A 21,929-nucleotide genomic window follows, 5' to 3' on the forward strand; every position below is an offset into this window, starting at 1 on the left:
GCATAATGGCCATTGAGGGGAAAACATTTGGACATACAACAGATGCTTTCTGTCATAGGGCAATATCTTTAATGTAAATCATTTTTATATAAGGATGGTGTGACTGACATAATATAGGAGTAGTTAACATACATGTCATATATATGACAGATAGATTAGTTGTATTTAAGAACTAGGCATGGGGTATGCTCTACCTTTGGTGATATCAGTCTGCATTTTAATGGTGCTGAGTCTATCTACCATTGCTCGCAATTTGTTTTACTGCGTAATTAATCAGGGTTTACAAAATCTGGTCATTCAAAGATATATTGTCTTCAAATGCATGTGTAACTACAGCCTTTAAATTAGAGACTTATATACAACATTACATACATCTGTTATATACATATGTATATACATACATACAGGTATATGCACATTTATAAAATAATCATTGTATATACATATAATAAGCATCAATCTAATGTTTTCTTAAGAGAAGCTGAAAAACATGACAAAGAAATTTATATTAGTATTAATACTTAATAATTCATATAATAACTAAATAATTAATAAGACTGTTTTGATCAAGAAGTTAGCTTTGATTGCATTCCCATGATGGAAAATATATAGAACACTACTCAGGGGTGGGGAAAAAAGTAATTATTTTTACACACAAAAGGCAAATTTGAAAACTCAGAATATAACAAGACAACAAATACAAACTCACATGCTCAATCATGAGCATCAAAGAACTAAAGTGAAGAAGTTGGCCAAAATGAAATCATCAGATAGTCCTTGAATAAATGACCTTTGGTCCAGGCTTGAGACAAACCTTTAAGCCTATCCCTCAAAAAAGAATATATAACACATCTTGTAGGTAAATACATGAGGTAAATTCTCTTTACTTATCTATTATCTACTAACCAATCTATATTTTCACTGTCATGTCAACTCTGATGATCATTTGGATTTGAGAGAAGGCAGGTAAAAGTTGATGGATTAAGAGCATTTTCGACATGAAGGTGGAGCAGGTGCTACTGGCAACAAAGAGGAGAGGAGAAAAATTGGAGTAGAAAGAAAAATGGCTCCACAAAGATGTAGACACGTTAATGCCCAGAGCCTGTGAACATGTTACCTTACGTGGCAAAGGTATTTTTCAGACATGATTCAGTTAAGAATCCTGAGGAGGAGAAGGTATTCAGGATTATCTGGGAGAGTCCCCGGAAATCACAAGGGTCCTCAAAAATGGAAGATGGAGGTGAAAGAAAGTCAGAGGGACATATGACCATGGAAGAGGTCAGAGTGACGTGGTGTCATGTGTGACTGCTGCCTGTGAAGGTGGAGGGAGGAACACTAGCCAAGGCTTGCAGGCAGCCCCTAGACCCTGGAAAGGGCAAGGGAGTGGATTCTCCTGTGGAGTCTCCAGGAAGGAATGCAGTCCTTCTGACACTGCTTCTAGCCCAGGAGACCAAGTGTCAGATTTCTGCCCAACAGAACTGTAAGATAAGAAATCACTGTAGCCGAAACCGGTTTGGCTCAGTGGTAGAGCGTCGGTCTGCGGACTGAAAGGTCCCGGGTTCGATTCTGGTCAAGGGCATGTACATTGGTTGCGGGCACATCCCCAGTAGGGGGTGTGCAAGAGGCAGCTGGTCGATGTTTCTCTCTCATTGAGACGTTTCTAGCTCTCTATCTCTCTCCTTTCCTCTCTGTAAAAAATCAATAAAATATATTTTTAAAAAAAAAGAAAGAAAAGAAATCACTGTAGTTGAAGCCATCAAGTTTGATGTATAATAATTTGTTATGGCAGCAACAGAAAACTAATACACACCTCTTCTAGGAGACAGTGGCTCCAACTCAGAAAGCAGAAAGATATTCCTAACTGAGCACCCTGAAGCACTCCTGGAAGCCGCCATTCAATATGAATTAGAAAGACAGAGGTTCCAGAAAGGAGGTGGCCTGGAAAGAACAGGACTCTGTAATAGTGTCAGAAAAGAATGAGGACATTGCAAAAAAAAGAAGAAAAAAACACAAACAAACAAGGAAAAATAAAAAGAATTACAAACTCCAGAAAAATAAATGTAAAATCTATACAGAAAAATCATGATTCAACTACAAAGAGAACCAAAGGTGGCCAAGAGTTTCAGCCTTTTTGGAGTGTAATAAAATAGACTTTATTTGCCTCGGTGAGAAATATTAGTATTCTTTGAGAAGTACAGGGATTGTGACAGTGAACTCTAGAGAAGAAATCTTTGTGAAAGCACTTGGACAGGCCATGTTACAGACTCGTAACAATGCAAATATAAAAGCTGTTTATTAGTTTTCTAAATGGTCAAACTGAAGACTCAGAACAACCATTAAAATTTAAAGGCGTTAATGACCAATGATTCTGGAAGAAGGGCAGAGAGGTAAAGAGTGGAAAGGAAAATACATTCATCTTACAAAGGGAGGTTAGGAGCTATTGTTGAATGTTGATGAAACAAGAAGTAGGTTTATGTGTATTATTTTATACCTAAATGTGTTATGTAACTATTAAATATTGCTGGAAGTGGAAGGAATAAGTTAATATTTCATATTAGGTATTATCCATAGTTGATAATTCATGAAGTAGAGATATTACCTGGAGTTGTAAAGTTAACCACTGGAAGAGACAAAAACAAATAGTTAAATGAGTAAGCCCAGGGATGTGCAGTGATAGGGCCCAATCCATCACTCTCCATCAGAAACACCTCTGTAAAATTTGGATTGTTGCATATTGTAATTTGATACAAGTGAAAACCTAGAAAAAAAGAATACTTAAACTTGAAATAGTTACTCATATTAAATAGGAAAATAATATTGTGTATATCTAAATGAATTTTAAAAGGGTGTGGGTGAAAAACTGGTTACAAAAATACAGTGGAGAATTAAAATGTACTCAGAGAGGTTAACATTTGAATAGATGCTTATAGTATCTATTAGTAAATACTGAAACACTGCTCACTCTTGGAAAGTTCTACTTTATTTCAGATCAAAACTCCAAAACTACTATTTCTGATCATTTAGTTTAATTCTAACCTTGTTGTTTTTTTTTGTGTTTTTTTTTTTAAGTAGAAAAGGTTGTAGTTTTATATAGAATGATATAGGACATATGGTATAGTCCTTATATAGGGTAATTTAACAGCCAGATATTTGGCAGAAGAATAATTAGTTATCCTTCGAGCAAAAAAAATTTTTTAGATAAAACTTCCCAGAAATGCAATGTAGCAAGATGGAAAATATTTATGTTTTAGAGTCTGAAACTGAATGTTAAATTTAATCTTTTGAGCCATGTGAATTTGGGAACTATTTTGTGATTTGCTTTACTCCTCTAAAAAAAATGAATCCCTTTCCAATCATTTATTGAGCATCTAACATAGAATAAGGAAAATATCTTATTCGATTCTCATAGTATCTTTAAAAGCTGAAAATTATTTTCCACACAATTTTTTCACCTCTCCAATATTGTGTTATTCTCAGAAAAAAAGATGATATAAATTGTAAAAATACAATGAGTTTTTCTCCTCTCTTTCCATTTCCCAGGATTTTGGAAAAATGCATATATTAAAATAGAAAAGCCACTGGTTTTTTTTGTCTCTTTACTTTGGATCTGTAGAGTTACCAGACACAAAAATAAAATGGCAATATAAATACATCTAGGATTTAGATGTACTGGAAATGTCCAGAGCCTGCAGGCCTGTGGCCACAGATTGAATTACCTGTCATAAAACCCTAGAGCTGTGTTTCTGTACCCAGTTCACATTTGCAGTACTAATAATGCCTTCAGCACAAGTCAATTCCAGGGAATTAGTCATTGCAGTCAGTGGGTTAAATCCCCATGAAGTAGCCCTGCAGGTGACCCAGTAGCATTGACCTTAAGTATGGAATTTCAGATCAATAACTGTGGTACTTGCATTCTGAAATGTAAAACAATCTCTAGTGTTTTTGTTATCCCAATGGGTGTTATCAGACAAGGGATCACTATGGGGCAATTGCAGGTTCTTATCATATTAATGTTTGTTTTCCGTTAAAAAGAAAACTATTTAAAAAAGTAAATGCCTTCTGTTCTCTTTTCTTGCAATATGTAATGATGACTTTCAAACATATAATGAAAATTAACAGTAATTCAAATAGCATCAGCAGTCATTAATTGCTTATACATGAAATAAAATTTCTTCCTCAGAGGTAAAGCATTCCAGATGGACGTAAAATTCCTTTGGTCTATTCACCTTTTAACTGTCATAAAAGGATAACAGATCTCTCGATTTAAAAATGTTAAGCCTCCTCAAACTGGGCTTGCGGGCAGTGAGAGAGAAAAGGGAAATAATGTTATAGATCCATGGATTGTGACATTGACTGGCATGATGTTCTGCTAGTGTTTTAACCAAAGAACAGAAACCACTTCAACTATACCAATGGAATGAATTATCTTGATGCAGGGAACTGGGTATCCTTTAATGAAGAAGCTTATAGTCAAATAAAGAAGAGGGAAGAAACCAAAACCCTAGCCATTGCAGGAAGCCACTACCAGGCTGGAAAAGAGGAAGATCCACATCACCAGACAGAAGCTGGAAGCACAGAGGGTCTGTCCACCCAAGCTGAAGCCATGGAGGAGATGGATCCTCAGGTAGAGAAGCCAACCAAGGCAGAGGGTGGGGATAAACTCATAAACTGGCTGGCCTTTTCTCCCCACCACCCCTTGCTACTGACTGCTGGTGGCTTCTAAGAGCTACGGGAGAGTTGGCTAAGGTCAAGCTTCCGATGGCATAGAGTGCAAAAGTGGAGGGTGAGAAGAGCCAAAGCAACTCAGCGCCAGCATATACGGTCATCTCCCCTGTGAATTTATCTTACCTGGGCGATTCCTGGTTTATTCCTTTTATAAAAAGCTAAGAATTCATGGACAGGTAGAGAGCAGATATCTTACTGTACAGATTTTACAAGGGGCAGTGAAAGCTCTGATAAAGCTCAGCACACTTCTAGGACTAGATAAATATTACTATCTTTAAATTTATATTTTGAATTATTTTTTTACTCATTCGGTGCACAATGGGATCAAAGTACTTCCTCTGGTGTGGTTTTACCATTGCTAAGGACCTAGGTGGCTAGTCTCTTATTTCTTGAGTATATTTCAATATGAATTATGACCTAGAGCTGAGTTTATAATACAAAAACTAACTTCAAGATTATCCCAATATATAGGTTAGTAAGCCAAAGCCTCCACCCAGCATCATAACATATTTCTCACACATATTACCCTGTTGGTTAGTCCCTCCATTTTACATGTTAGGTACTATCTTGCGTTAGGTAAGACAAGGTTGCTCAAATTGAATCTCCTTCCTTAATTAATGAAGGAAATGTTGCCTTTCTCTGCACTTATGTGATATATTACATTTTTATTATATATCATCAGAGAGGAAGGGAGAGAAAGAGAGAGATAGAAACATCAATGAGAGAGAATCACAGATCAGTTGCCTCCTGCACACCCGCTACTGAGGATTGAGCCCACAACCTGGGCATGTACCCTTGACTGGAATCGAACCTGGGCAGGACTCTTCAGTTTGCAGCTGACATTCAATCCACTGAGCAAGCCAGCTAGGGCACAATGTCTTACATTTTTTAAAGGATTTTCCCTTAAGCAACATTCCATTTGTTCTCACCATCACCCACCTTATCGGTGCTGGCAATAGCCATAGTCAAGACAGCCCGCTTCCCATCTGAACATTGCCTTGTTCTGACCATGCCAGGTTTGACCTGAGTCCTAGAATAGTGCAGAGGTGGTATTGGTCTTTCTGAAAATTCAAATAACAACCCCCCCCCCCAACCTGGGTTCTGAGGGCCTGCATCCCATGAATCAGGTAAACTTAGGGGACCTTCACTGATGGGTATCCTACACCATAGCCTCAAATCAGCACCTACACAAGTCTGTTTCCAAATAAGATCATCTTCACTTAAAAAGTATGGAAACCATGGTGTGACATTCTTATGACTTCTTTAAATATGTCTAATTAGAGATAGCTGCCCCAATACAAGTCTCTCCAGTTTCCTACCAGAACACTATCCTATAGTTGGGAGCCATATCCATGCTGGTGTGATCCAAGACAGAATATCAGAATCAGCTGCAATGGAAACGCATGCTTGTTTATTTGCCCTTTATTCCTCCTGGTAAGTTAAGAGAGCCTGGGAACTACAAACTACTGCTTTCCTCCAGAAGCAGAAGTGCATGAAATGAAATGTCAGGACAGGAGATAAGAGCTCCAGCCTCACCTCAAAGCCCATAGTTAGAGCATGGCGACTAGATTCAACAGCAACAACAACACAATCCGATTGTGAGCAGGCAACAAGAGAAAGAATTGGGGAGAGAAAACTCTGCTTTATTCCTTTTGATATCATTTTGCCACAGCTTTTTTTGTGAAATAATAATAATAATAAAACAAAATAAAAGGGCATATTGAGGGGCTGTTCTGTAACATGGGCTCCCCGAGTCCCCACTCCCACTAATGGGAACACAGCATACACCGCCAGCCAAGATCAGACCTCCTAAGTAGAGCATATTTTTTCTTGCAGATTTTTCTTGTTTGGACTTTAATTAAGCTCCTGCCAGGCTTGCAAGCTTTTTAATTTTACCTTCCTTTCTTCTTTCATTTTCCTCCTTGAATCAGTCTACTTGCCAAGGAACTTTTCCCAAGCTGTCACAATTGTAGTAAGTGTATGCTAAGAGATTACATTTAGAGATGAACTAGTAGCTGCTTCTCTAAGAATCAATAGCAGACGTTTCCTTGTATTTGGATTTTCACTCATTCATTCATTCATTCACTCACTCACTCTTAAGTGTGTGTGTTTCACAGATGGGAAATAATAGAAAAGGAAGCTTCTCAGAGTGTACAATGATAACTGGCTAGTTGAGTGATATAACTCAACCTCCTACAAAGTCTCCGGATTAGTAGAAGAAACTTGCCATGACTTAATTTAGCACTCACACTGCTCATAAGCAAACAGTAGCTATTTACCAATGTTGGTGGGTGAAAGGCGAGTGCGTGAGGAGAAAGCAGTGCCTCTGTCGTTGATTTAACGCTTCTTTATGAAATGTAATATGGAATGCACCTAGGTTCTTTTTAAAGATCCCATTTGTACACAGTTTTACTCATTGCAATTCTGAAAGTCTAAAGGAAGGGGTTGGGGTGCCAATGATGACCCCTTCAAAGCAGAGTCTATGGGAAGCTATTTTCCTTAGAGGAGGCTTGGTGGAAAATTGGTTGCCCTAAATAGAATGCCTTTTTTATTATTATTATTATTAAAAAAACAAACAAACACGCAGATAATATTACAGGGCCAGAAATAAAAATAAGCCATCAAAAGCACAAACACAAAACTGAAAGGTGTGGAGCATTCATGGGGGATATTATTATCTCCATGACTGCTATTATCGTCTTTCTTATTTTTTTACTTAATAATGCCACGCTGCCAGCTCGCGCCGCCAGCCGCGCTGTGCTCGGGTACTTACTGATCGCCTCCACAAACCGCTCAAAGAAGCTGAAGGGGAAGAGCGGCTCAGGCAGCTCCCGGAAAAACATCTTCAGTGCTCCGGTGACAACGTGGATGTCCTCCCACTGGCTGTCGTCCAAATTCAGCTTCTCTTCTGGGAAAACACGAGGAGAAATGGAACAACTGGTTTTAATGAAACAATTACAAGACACTAATTATTATGTTAATGTTTGCCTACTATCATCAGCAACCGTTAACAGCCTTCTGCACCTAGAGGTTTGGTGCTGTGCATTTTTTTTTTTTCTTTCTCCTTTTTTTTCTGTAGGAAGGGAACATTTTCAATGGAATACCATCTGTAGGAATGCAGCTAACAAAAAAACAAGACACACAAAGAGACAGTGCCATTGACACAGTATGTCAGATACATTTATTCCCATAATGCAGCAGTATGAAAATTAGCATCACAGCTCAACGTGATTCAAAGCTATTTGGGTTTGAGGCCGAGGGGCTAAGAGTTGCCAACGATGGCCGGCTCAAGGGACCGGCCTAAAGGCCTTGCTGAGCCAACAGGAGACATATGCTAAACATGGCAATAGAAAATGAGTTATTGCTTTACATGTGTTAGCCTTGCTATGTACAAGGGAATAATGGCTAACCCTTCTCTCTCTCCCTCTCTCTCTCTCTAAAGTCAGCAAGGAATAGAATACTGAGTGAGAAAGGATATTAATTCCTTCTTATTGCTTCAAAAATATCTCTTTTTTTAGTTCTCATCTCATCGAGGAAAATGTGCCCAGCAACAATATCAGACAGACCCCTGTTGGCCTGCGCAGGCTATGCAAAGCTGTCAGAAACGATAACACACTAAAGACAAACCACAAGTGCTTACCAACTCCTCTCAGAAACAACGGAAATGCTTGCTTGGGAAGCCTGAGTGAGTTGAAACATTTAAATATTCAAGACAATAAATGCCAAAATGAAGTTTTTAGAGTAAATAAAGGGATGCCAGGTTATTATTTTTTTTCCCTTTTGCCCTCAATATGAAAGCCTGGAATCATTTTCATCCAAGAAGTGATAGACTAGGGTTTGAAAACAACATCCTCACATACAGCTAAAAGGACGCAGGCACAAAAGCATTGCAGTTGATCCATAGTATTTATCTTTCCAAACATGCGACATGGAAAAGGTTTTGGATTCTGGGCTTAATGAAAACTAAAGCTAATCATTTTAAACAACCTGAGGGTTCATGACAAAGCTGAATATCCTGGCAAGAACTTAGCAGGTATTTGGTCAACTGGAATTTTGTTTCTTTACCAATGTCTTAGGCTCACATGCACATGCCCTCTTGGTATCAGCTTTTCAATGCAGGGAAGAATATGCACTGAAATTATTAAAAAAAAAAAAAAAAAAAAAAAAAAAAGCTGAAAATTGTCACTGTAGGGAATCTCTGCATGAGCTGTTTTGCTAATACTGTTCATGTCCTTTTAAAAATATTAGCTGAAATCCTTATCAGATCTTTTTTCTAAATGGACTATTATTTTATTATTTCCAGGGCTAGGAAGTGATGTTCCTGCTCACTAGGATGCTTGCAGTGAGAAGGAGTGAAGGTGGATATGTGTATTTCAGACAGGCTAATTTTTTTCTTTTCAGTCTCCATTCCTACCTCACTCATAATAATACGATCCACAACAAAGTCAGCAGAGGAGACCTTCCTTCTGTCCTGCAATCATTTTTGATTGATTGTATTTCAACAATTAGTCTTTTATTTGGCTACACACTATTGAAATAGGACGACAGCATCTTAGCAGGCCAGCTTTAAACAGTCAACTGTTAACAATAGCATCAAAAAGGGAGACCTGATGGGGTTTACTGTCACTTTAAAGAACGGGGTTTTCACATTGTTGAAATCTGTCAGATATTTTGAAATGTCCCTCTCACTATGGTGCCACACCCCCTGCGTGCCCTTATAATAAAATTGGTTTTACTCCTGATTAAATCATTTTCTCCCTACCCACCACCATACTTCTCATAATGGACCTGTGCGCTCTACAGCTGGTGTTCTTCCCATGGTACCAATTCTTACTTTATCTTTTAAGCACTTTGCTGCTAAGATCTCATGCAGAGTGCTTATGTTTTGTTAAGAGCTTCATTCTTAGAGAAATAGCTTAACACATGTTCTAAAAATGTTGTACAACTTATTGCTTAAAACACATTTAGAAAATGTATAAGTGCTCTAGCTTTGGCACTGAGCTTTAAGTGGAAACCTAAACACACACATGCACATGCTCACACACACATAACTATCTCTACCAAAAATTTATCAGAAAAGTCCAACATAACATGCCATTTTGATAACATAGGTCTGAGATTGTCAAAGGAAAGTGTTCAGGTAAAAAAAGAGAATGATTTCATGTTGAGTAAGAAAACAAGAACAAATAATTGTGACTAAAGGCAACAGCCTTTGATATTAGTTATGCTCACATGAAGTCAGTTAATTCAAATGACTGTGAAAATTAGAACATTATAATACATTAAAATTTGCCAATCAATATATACCATTTGATTATGCTCACTTGAAATGCCATGTAATATCAATACCAACTTGTGTTGTATAAACCTGCATTCCTACTCTAGATAGCTATTGTAGTCTTCATTCAAAGAAAAACAATAATTTGTACCACTTCAACAAGTAGCTTAAAGAAATAATATGGCATGTAGTGAAATATAATACCTAATTTTAATATTAAATTATTATAAACCAGTGAGTTTTAAGGTATATTTTTCAAGGCCACTGTGACTTATCAAAGCATACAGCTTTGTCCATATTCAGATGTCTTCTCATGAATCCAGCCAGTTTTCAAGATGAACAACTGTAAGTCTTTCAGTGTTAACAGGTATCATTCTAAATACATTCATATTATTTGATAGGCATTTTCTAATGAAACTGCTAGCAGTGAAGACATCTTATACTTCTGCTCTTTCCAGAAGAGCAGGGTTCCAAAACAGTGATGCACTGTTGACCTGAGGGTTGGATAATTCAGGATTGAGAGGCTGTCCTGCATTCTTAGATGTTTAGTAGCATCTGTGGCCTCAGTAAGACTTTCCAGTGATGATTTTGGAAAAATATTTTATCATTTAAAGTTATTCCCAGTTGAGGACCATTACAATGAGCCTGTAAAAGCATGTAGAACTTACTCAACAAATATTGATTTATGAAGTTTACCTTAGGTAGGCAGAGAACTAGAACACTAGATACACATAATAAAATTTCTTTAATATGGCCTTAAGAATTGCTCATTTTTATTGAAAAAAAATCTAAATCTTTTAGAGAACAAATTTATAAAACTACATTTCAGGATCCTATGCTACTAAAAACAATAAACAACAATTACTTAGTGCTTACATTCTGGTAGGGACTATGCTATGAACTTTACTCTCCTTATCTAATATATTTTTTTTTCAATAAGAAAGTGAGAACTATTATATTATTATCATCATCTTTATTTCACAGATAGGGAAAAATGAGACATGGGTAGATTTAGTAACTTTTCCATGGCTGACAAGAATGAATCCAGGATAAGGAACCAGTAAGCCCCTGCCTAAAAACCACTATGTTCAGATTTAAACTTGGCAGCAGAAGCTGAAAGGGAAAAGGTAACTAAGTATAATAGTATCTGCAAGCAGTAATAGATATATGATTACATCACAGATAGTGACTTTTAGATTTGTATCCTTGAATGTCTTACTTGAGGCTATGCTTTTACTATAAATTGACTCTTCCTTTTTTGAAATAGTTTTATTGATTTTTAGATAGAGAGGAAAGGAGTGGGAGTGAGAGATAGAAATATCAATGATGAGAGACATACATCTGTGTTGGTTTCTCCTGACTTTCATTTAGACTCTTTTCAATGTATTTGTCATGGCTTTTGGTTTAAAGCATTTAAACAGAATTGAAGATGAGTAAAACTCCTGAATCCAAATACTATGTGAGTTTTATTAGATTACAAAAAATATACTTAAATGTTGTATCCAAACAAGGCTGTCTTGAAATGCTCTTTCTTGAAGGGCCTTTTGTATATTTATTTTTTAAGTAAAATTTATTTACATCAAGCTAAAAACAATTATATGAGAAAGAAAAAAAAATGACAGTAGCTATTGGGAATAATCTTTCTTAAAAAGGAGAACTGAAAGATGGACCTTTGATAGTCACAGTAGGTCGCGGTAGTTTCCAAGGAAAATGACACAACTAAATATCACTACTCAATTCTTTGTTATAAAGGGTTGCCCTCTATACTGTAGGATGTTTAGCAGCTTTCCTGGCCTCTATCCATCAGATTCTAGCAGCAACTTCCTCCCATGTTACAACTCCTTCCCCAAAATAAATTAAATGGAATAAATAAATATCACCAATAGCTTAATTGCCACTTTCCTCTTATATTTCTTACTAGTGGCTCTGTGCATGAAATTCATGCACATTAAAAGGGGATTAATTATAGGAAATATTTTTTAATATATTTTATTGATTTTCCATAGAGAGGAAGGGAGGAGATAGTTAGAAACATCAATGAGAAACATCGATCAGCTGCCTCCTGCACATCCCCCACTGGGGATGTGCCCACAACCAAGGCACATGCCCTTGACCGGAATCGAACCTGGGACCCTTCAGTCTGCAGGCTGATGCTCTATCCACTAAGCCAAACCAGTTTCGGCTATAGGAAATATTTTAATATTGCTATTTGCCCTTTCTCTATAATAGAAGTGTCAGTGGTGAATGAAAATTAGTAAAATGTATATGAAAATTTTCCTCCTGACAGAGTTTGGGGCATGCCATGAGACCTAGAGTCAAGTCCCTGCCCATCCGCAGTGCCTAAAAATCACATAAGACCCAGACTCACCCGGCCCCACCTCCATTGGGTAAGATCCAGACCTGGCCGACACAACCCCCATCAAGCCCTGCCAGGTGGGAGGTGCAGTCTGAAGTTCCCTGTCAAGCCCTACCAGGTAAGGGGGTGCAGGCTCAGGTCCCCTGCCCCAACCCAGCCCAGAGCCAGACAGCCTCAGGTCCCTGCTGATTGTTTCTTAAGGTTCGTTATAGGAACTCAACCTTCACTGTGGGTGCAGCCATCTTGTGTTGCAGAAACCCTACCTCTGCTATGGGCACCACCATCTTTGTGATGGTGTGATTGTCAATTTGCATATTCCTTCTTTATTAGATAAGATTGCTCTATAGATTGGTGTCACCAGAAGTTGCAATATCAGATCTGATTTGAATGAAATGCACTTTATTAACCCAATATTGGTTGAAATGTGGTTGCAGATAATTTGAATTATCTAGACTGAAATAGAAACACAATAGTAAAGAGGTAATTTTTTGTGTATAGAAAAACAAGTTCACTTTTAAGTTGTAATTTTTTTTTTCCATGGCACTTTTAAAGCCTCTTTCCAACTTTTATTTTACTGTTATAATAAAAAAGTGTAAAAGAAACTCCAACTTTCCCAGGATACAGAGAAAATAGCTCTGATTTCATTAATATAGTGACAAGAACCTATTACACTGTGAAACTCTCATAAAGAATGTGGCATCTGCTTCCAGCGCAGATGACCATTTGGAAATCTTATCTGAAAGGCCTGCTGGGTACATGAAAGTCACATCATGAATGAAAGCCATGCTGGTGGGACTGTAGATCTGAAAAATAATAATATGTCTGGCCATGAAATCAAACTGGAAGATTAGATATTAAAGTGGATAAAACACTCTATTTATCCATGAGGGTTTAGCTGATTTTTAGTTTAGTGCTTAAAAGAGAGGATCAAAAGGAAGTTCATTGAATCATGTGACTAGCTCAACCTTTCCTGTTGTGTTGGCTCCTTAAAGTGACAGTTGATTTCTGGTGGATTAGAGAGGTTCCAATTCTCACACATGGTGATGTAAATCCTGCAGCCAAAGCTATATCTTTACATGCTGTACTCCCTAAAACCATTTCCTGCAACACCTTGGCTATAACATGAGGCTCAGTGAGAGCATTCTTAGGAAACTAGACCAGTCGGCCAGTTAATTTGTTTGCTCACTTCATTTTTAGTAAGCAAACAGATTCAATTAAGACTACCTATCAGAGGATTGTATAATGTGTTTTTTTAAAGCTACAGCCATTGAGGCTGCTTTGTATTCCTCAACAGAAAGTGCTCAACCAGGTGAAGCTCAGAAATACTACTTGTCACTATACATTATGTTCTAGACATTTTACATCTTATTTCTATGTCATAGAATAATACCCAGTAGATCTTGAGTACAAGCAGGAACAAAATCAATAAACTCAAAGAGTATTACTCCAAATATGTGGTCTGTTATGTCTGAATTGTGTCTCCTCCGCCCCATCCATATGTTAACGTTCTAACCCCTGGTATCTCAAAATGTCCTTTATTTGAAGACTGGGCCTTTAAAGAGGTACTTAAGATAAAATGAGGTCAGATGGATGGGTCTTAATCCAATATGACCTTAGAAGAAGAGGAGATTAGGACACCTTAGATTAGAAGGGTTTAGACTAAGAAAACCTTGCCAACACTTTGATCTTGGACTTCTAGTCTCTGGAACTGTGAGGAACCAAGAAAATTTCAAGAAACTGCCTATGATGCTAAAACATAAAAAAAGAAAAAAAAAAAAAAGAGCTTTTATTTCTTAATATTGAATGGAATATTCTGGCCTGCGTGTTGGCTTGCTTTCTATTACATCATGTTGTGTGTATTTCTTTGGACATCACTTAAGAAGGCCAAGGCATGCAAGTACCATCACAGGCTCGTCTGAAATATGTTTAGTTTTTCTCTTTGAAGGGGGTGGAACAGCCTTCTATATTCTGTACAGAAACTGAGTCAGGAGCAAAAATGTCTCATTTTTATTTTTCCTCAGACTTCATTTGAATGTAAATAATAACATAATGAATAGGTACAATTAAAACCTGTGAAGCAATCACCACAGGTGGAAAGTAAAACAAATTGTCATTGCATTGTATATTTTTAATTTATAATGGCAGAATGTAAATCATCTTCCCATGATAATAAATCCATGTGTAATGCCACCTTATAAAATAATGTTATTGACATTAAGCTTCTCTCCAGGCCTCTTAATTTTACTTCTTTTGTCTAAGCATCGTGGAAGGTAGCCTTGTTCAGATTCTAACAACAGCAGCACCAACACCACCACAGAAACATGAATTGACTTTATTTGTAGGGGTCATAAATTTTAAGAAAGGACATATCGTGGTACCAATATATATTTCTTTAATTCCTTTTATACTCAGTTTCCAACACTGCTCTTATTTCAAAGACTTTTTGTACTCTGCAGACACTATACACAATGGTTCATTTTATTTGACCGTCTTCTCTGAACAGATTCTAAATTTGCTTAAATTCCATGGATGATTTCATACATTACATAGTCAAAAGGGTAGAGAATCCGTAGGATTAAATTTCAACAGTCATTTTTAGTTTCCTTCTTCTCTGCCCTAAATTTCAACAAAATTGCTATTTGTTCTCTCTAAGTTATATTACATTTGTAAATACCAAGCAGAAGTTCAGGTCAAAACATATCTTATAATGACATCTAGGAAATAAATATATAATCCTTATAAATTCCCAAATATAGAAACATGTATGTTGTACATATAGACAAATATATAGATGTTACTTAATGGACTAGTCCCTCACTTCTCTAATGAGTACTATCATATCTTCCACCTAATTTTGTGTGAGAATTAAGTACAGTAATATATGTAAAAGATCCAATATAGGCTTGTTATAACATCATTAAAATTTCTATGTGGACAATGCCTTTTTTGTCATTCAGACTTTGGCAAAATGTTTTCAGAATCCTATATAATGAAGAGATAATATGCTAATTAGACCAGACAGCAGAAGGACCATCCGGATGACCTTCCGGACGAAGCTGGCGTTTCGAGGACCCGAGCCCCTTGCATGAATTTCTTGCATCCGGCCTCTAATCTAACATAAATTTTGGCTTTTATGTTTCCTTTATTAAATTGTTGGTATTTGTAGGGGTAGAAATAGTATCATTTAGCATGGGAAGAACTGGAATTTTTGCTAGTTTAGTTTTCTGTCCAGAAATATTTCATCAGAAAAAGAGAGATAAAAGGTGTTCAAAATTGATAGATTAAAAGAGAGCTACTGTCATTTGTTGATCATTTTATTCTTAGATAAAACATCCTGTTAATTGTCAATTTAAGATAACCAAAAATAAAGAGTTTTCTAGCAATTATTGGGGATAATAATTTTATTTTATATAAATTTTATTGATTGTTTCATGGAAATAGTTAAGTAAAATTTTTTACTTTGTATCACAAGAATAGACAGAGTGCTAAAAAGAAGTTTGGAAATTTATAAATTTTACGGCTACTTGCATGAAATTAGCCAGGAAAACTAGATCTCAATGCATCAGTTTCTTTATGAAACAATAGAATAACAGCATTTCTTAATTCTTCCTCTATATGATGTTCCAGAATCAGAGTAGTGATATAGATTCTGTAATGAATCTTTCTATTATCATTAACTGGTTATTTATTATTATTTTTTTATGAATGAAAAGTCTTCGATATTTTTTTAACCTTAAATGAGCCTGCCTGTCTGACTCCAGCGGCTTTGGACTTTCAAATCATGGAGCATAAAATCACTCTGTGTCCCTTTCTAGCATAATTTTGGAGAACCATAATTCATACAAATAATTCACAGTGTGTATTGTTTTTATTACAAAAGAGCTATAAAAACTAGTTGATCAAAATTGTCAAAACACTTGATGACATGATGCTTGAAACACATACTAGTAACTATAATATAATAATATGCAAAGTTTGGTTTTTATTGTTATTTTTAAAGTTTTATTTTCTTTTGAAATAGATGTATTTATACTATGTAAAGTTACAAATATATGAGTATATTGCAATATTTTCTTGCTAGTTCTCCCTAGTTAGTCAGTTTACATCCTATGATCAATTTCTAACATATCCTTTCAAAGACACTTTCTACACTCAATGTTATCCTCTACCACCACTTTTTAAATAACCTACATAACAGTGATATAATCTGTATACTGTCCTGCATCTTGATTCTTTTTGCTTACACTATATCATATAAATTGTTCAAAATCAGGACATAAAAATCTTTCTCATTTCTTGTTGTTTTTTTTTGTTTTTTTACAGCAACATATTTAATTTTATGGATATATAATAATTTACTTAACCAGTTTTCAATTGTTGAATATTTTGGACAGCGCTAGTGTGAATAATCTTGTAATTACATGATTTATATGTAAGTATAAGTATTACCTGTATGAGTACAAAAAGTTCCTAAGACCTAGAATTTCTAGGTCAAATGTTGTATGTATAGTTAAAATATTGATAGACTTTGCCAAATTGCCTTCATGGCTAGTGCACCAATCTATTTTACCATCACAATATTTGAGAAACTATGGCATATTCAGAATATATATTCATTGCTGACTGTAACTCTTCTCAGATGCCCATAATACATTGTGCCTTTAATTGTATAGTTAAAAAATATATAGAACAAAGAGTAAGATGGGGAGAAATACAAAGTCTTGGACTAAAAATAAACATAAAAATCTTAGTTAAAAACATGAGAGACTCTTATGGGAGATTTAACTTCTGATAAAATTAAATGTTTAAATATTTAAATTACACTGGTAAACAATTGATGTTTAATAATTGCATAATAATAATAATTACAAATAAGAAAATGAGCACCAAAAACAATAACTTTTCTTATGAAATAAGAAACTAATAGAAACAAAGGGAAAAAATGAGCTTGCTGAAAATGAAATGAATAGATGGAATTCCACAATGTATTATATGTGAAATTAACATTATATATTAAATTGTCATAAACTATATGCCAATTTCAGTATTCAATTATCCACATGAAGACAAACAAATAAAATAGCAATTAAATGAATTAACATATTAATTACAACAATTTATGAAACACCTACTAGGTGTTAGATATTTTGCTAAGTGCAAGAATAATGGGTGGGTGGGAAGGCACTTATAAAGACAGAATGAGGATGAAAAGATGTCTATCTCTTGATGTCCTGAGAATTCTCAAGTTCTCTTTAGTGTCAATACTGGGATTGTGCTATCTCTAGGGAAGGAGCTCAGATTCCAGGTGAAGCTCTCCTCTCTCAGCACAGCAGAGATGTACTTGAAATAACCCCATTGTACATGTTCTTGTGATGTGTGTGTGGGAGATACAGGCTTCTGTGACTAGATACTCCTCTTGCTTGACTTCTCTTCCAGTCTAACTCCAAACAAACTTGTGGCACTAACTCCTGGGCCTCCCTGTGTGGTTCCTGCCATCATTCAGGTATCCTTACTCTGTCCTATTTTGGGCTTCATTTCAGATCCTGCTCACTGTGTTTCTGATTCTAGCTTGATAATCCCATCCTTTCAGGGCTCACCCTACTGTAAGTAATTTAACTATATTCCATTCCTCCTCCAAAGGAGCTTGTTCTTATTCAACTTTGTATCCTCAGGGCTTAGCCCAGAGCCTGGTGCACTTCTATTTTACTATTTATGAATATACTGGAGGCCTGGTGCATAAATTCAAGCATGGGTTGGGGCCTTTGGCCTGGCTGGTGATTGAGGCCTATCAGGGGGCTGGCTGGCTGGCTGGGGGGAGGAGCCATGGTAGATTGGCCAGCTGGCCCCTGATTGGGGCCACTGAGGGCCAGCCGGGGGGAGGGGCAATGGGAGGGTGGCTGTGGGAGTGTATTGACCACCAGGGGGGCAGCTCTTGCATTGAGCATCTGCCCTCTGGTGGTCAGTGTACATCATAGCAACTGTCAACTGGTCATTCTGGCTATTTGGTCATAACAGTTGCTTAGGCTTTTATATATATATATATAGATTTGCATTACTTGTCAAATCTTAACCTCCTTATATTATAGATGCTATTTCATGGTATAACAATAACTATATGTATACACACACATCCATATATAGCATCATTTTTGTATTATTTTTGATCATCTTTCTCTTTCAAACACATTTTCAAATCAGTTCAAATAAAAGTGATACCAAAGATATAATTAGCTTGCTAAGCCACTCATTCATTCATTATCAAATATTTATTAAACTCAAATTTTGTGCTAGGCATATTGTAGCTACTGCAGTGAAAACAATAGATTTAATTTAAAAGCCTAGTTTTTAAGTTCAAAGTTAGTAGTAGCATTTATCATGATCCATTGTAATTTTTTATATTTTTATTAATTTCTTATATCCTGAGATAAATTCAGAAAAATAGAAAAAAATTAATAGATCATGGTAAGTGCTACTATATAACTTTGTGTAGATAGTTATGACAATACTAGAGGCCCAGTGCATGAAATTTGTGAACTGGGGGAGAGGGTTTCCCCAGCCTTGCCTGTGCCCTCTCACAGTGTGGGAGCCCCACAGTTGATCTCCCCAAAGTGGTAGGCCCTGCCCACCCATCTGGGGCTCCTTGATAGATTGCCCCAAAGAGGTAGGCCAGAACCAGGGGTCCCGACTTCACACCGCATGAAGATGCCAAGACCCATCTCGGCACTGTGCACTTAACATCAAGTCCCCTGCCCACCTGCATGTGCCCCACCATGCACGCAGCCTTGCCACACCCACCCACGCCTGCCTGCTGCACATGAAGCCTCCTGGTGATGGATTGTTACAGTGTGAGGGCATCATGGTGTGAGGGCGTGACAACCACATAGGCTTTTATTAGTATAGATAGAAGTTTGGTATGTAGCTTTGAATGGTAGTCAAAGGAAACTTGGTGGGGTGGAGTTTGGGGAAAAGGGGGGGAAGAAGTATATAAATACCATTGTAGGTAACAGTTATGCCAAGGACTAAGGAATATGATGCATTTGTGGGAGCAGAGTTGCTGGAGAGCTCAGAACAGAGTGTTGGGGATGGAAGGAAGGTACAGACCAGAGCATTAAGGTCCTTACAATTGAAATAGGCAAGGTGACTACAACAGGACAGTAATATTCTAGAAAGTTGCTCTGGTAGGAGTGAGCAAGATGGATCAGAGTGAATATATGCACGAGAGACTGTGTGTCCAAGAAGCACCATGAGCACAGAACTCAGTAGAAAAGCTCTGTTGTGTTAAAATACAGCATATTTAACTGTAAAAAAAAATTAGGAGGTCAGGAAATGAAAGAGAGACACTCAGGTGTATTCATGAAATTATTACTAAGCAGAAAAAGAAGTCTAGAAAATGAAGGTTAGGCATGTAAAAAGGATTAAAGTTCAGAGACAAATCATTGTTATCATATCATAAGTTCAGGGAAGTCAAAATATTCTATTTTTTCTGAAGTTTTTAAAGACCCACTGGTAGTTGGAAAGTGAGAATCCATTTTGATTATCTTACAGAAGATAAGACTTCAATGGTGTTTCAGTATCATGCACTATTTTACGGTCTCTACAAAAGGGAATTACAGTTAATTGGATTAGGCTGGTCTCCACATGCTGATTGTAAGAAAAGAAAGTATAAAAGTGTAACTATTGCTAACAGGTCATATCTATCATCAACCACGGGATTTGCTTTTTTACTTACCAGTAAGATTAATTTCTTCTTTACAATCTTTCAATTTGAAGTTGTTTTAATTATAGAGTTTAGAATATTCAAAGGAAAAGGCAAACCTACTTTTAATCTACAATGTATTATTAATAATTGACCTCATTTTTTCATCTTTATGATAAGAGGGAAAGAAATGGTTGGCTTGTTTATTGTTTAGCATATTTTTACCCACTTAAGATCCCTTTATAATCTTTTCTTAATTTTGACTTAATTAAACTTTTTTATACTGGATTTCTCTAAAATGCTAAGCACAGAGCTACTCTTCTGTGGATTCATAAAGATGTAGTCTCTGCTTTCAGGGAACTTAACATCTAGAAAAGGACTTAGGTCTGGATACCCAAAATATCATTTCATGGCTAAGTGGAGTGTTAGATTAAAACTATAAACTATTATTTAACATAGGGGTGTCGAACTCAATCAGAGAAGGGGCCAAAATCTAAAATCCAGCCTAAATCGCGGGCCGAATGGTTTACTGAACAGTCATAAACTGTCATTGTGATGGAAACGCAGCGGAGTGCAGTGATGACAGCGCGGTGCGGGCCACATTGCAAGGCCTGGCGGGACGGATTTGGCCCGCGGGCCTTGTGTTTGACACATGTGATTTAACACATAATGGAGGTGTGCTCTTCTCAAGTACTGCTCTAAGTGCTTCACATGCAATTTATTCATTTTATCCTCACATGGGCATATGCTATAGATACTGTTAGTTCAGTGTTACTGATGGGGGAAATGAAGGTTCAGAGATGAAGCAATTTATCTAAATCACCTCAGGTATTCCTTTAGAATTTAGTCAATCTGGCTCCTAGCCTAAAACCTCTGTCACTCTGCCAGCACAGAGTATGGACTGGTTCATTCTGGGTGGGGTGCCAGATGAAGTTTCTCCAAGACAATGGCAGTAAGGGATTCAAAGGATTTGGATGGACTGAGATGGGTGAGGAAGGATGTTCTAAGCCAGGTTTGTACTGATGTGGTCCCAGGACCAGCCATATCTGCATTAAATGGGCCATCGTTAGAAATGCAAATTATCAAGTCATACAGCAGAGCTCCTGAATCAGGACCTCCTGAGTGGATTCAGCTGGTCTCCTGTGATTTAGTAAGTCCTCCAGGAGATTCTGATGAATGCTAAAGTCTGAGAAACACTGTTCCAGCAAGCAGATATACAAAGGATAAAAGTTTGCTTATCGGCAAGCAGCCTCTTTAGCTAGTGCAAAGCTGGGTTATGAAATGCAGTGAGAACTTAGCTTGGAAGTCAGTAGAATGCCTTAACTGATTTTTAGACAAGAGAGAACTATCAAAAGTTCAGGTGGGGAAATAATATCATCCAGACTATTTTATGGAGTTCAGTCAGTTGGGAATGTAATAATACATTTGAGAGGTGAGAAGGTAAGAATATGCAAATTAATTAGGAAGCTATTGAAATAGACCAAGTCATCATGAAGGCCAGAACTAAGTAGCATTTGTAGAAATGCAAACAACAGGTTGATTTCCCTTTACCTCAGCTCCTTTCATATAAAATTTAATAAAAGAAGCTGAGGAAAAGGGAAAAGAGAGTTAAATAAAACTATAGTTTCTGCCTTGGCTGGTTTGGCTCAGTGGCTAGAGCTCTAGCCTAAAGAAGGAAGGGTCCTGAGTTCCTTTCTGGTGAAGGGCATGTATGTACCTCGGTTACAGGCTATAGGCCCTGATCAGAGGCATGTGGAAGGCAACTAATCGATGTGTCTCTCTCACATTGGTGTTTCTCTCTGTCTCTCCCTTTCCCTTCCACTCTCTCTAAAAACAAAAGGCTAACTATAGTTTCTAGCTAGAAGGATGCGGAT

General features: G+C 36.9%; 1 protein-coding gene across 1 annotated transcript in view; it reads right to left on the reverse strand.

Moving 5' to 3' along the window:
* Nucleotides 1-21,929, reverse strand: part of ARHGAP15 (Rho GTPase activating protein 15) — a 622,919-nt gene that overhangs the window by 125,644 nt on the left and 475,346 nt on the right. The window contains exon 12 of the mRNA XM_036422005.2: nucleotides 7,499-7,633. Coding sequence (XP_036277898.1) covers nucleotides 7,499-7,633 — 135 coding nt within the window. The remainder of the gene's footprint in view (nucleotides 1-7,498; nucleotides 7,634-21,929) is intronic.

The sequence above is a fragment of the Pipistrellus kuhlii genome, unplaced genomic scaffold (genome assembly GCF_014108245.1).
Source record: "Pipistrellus kuhlii isolate mPipKuh1 unplaced genomic scaffold, mPipKuh1.p scaffold_m20_p_7, whole genome shotgun sequence".
Lineage (NCBI taxonomy): Eukaryota > Metazoa > Chordata > Mammalia > Chiroptera > Vespertilionidae > Pipistrellus > Pipistrellus kuhlii.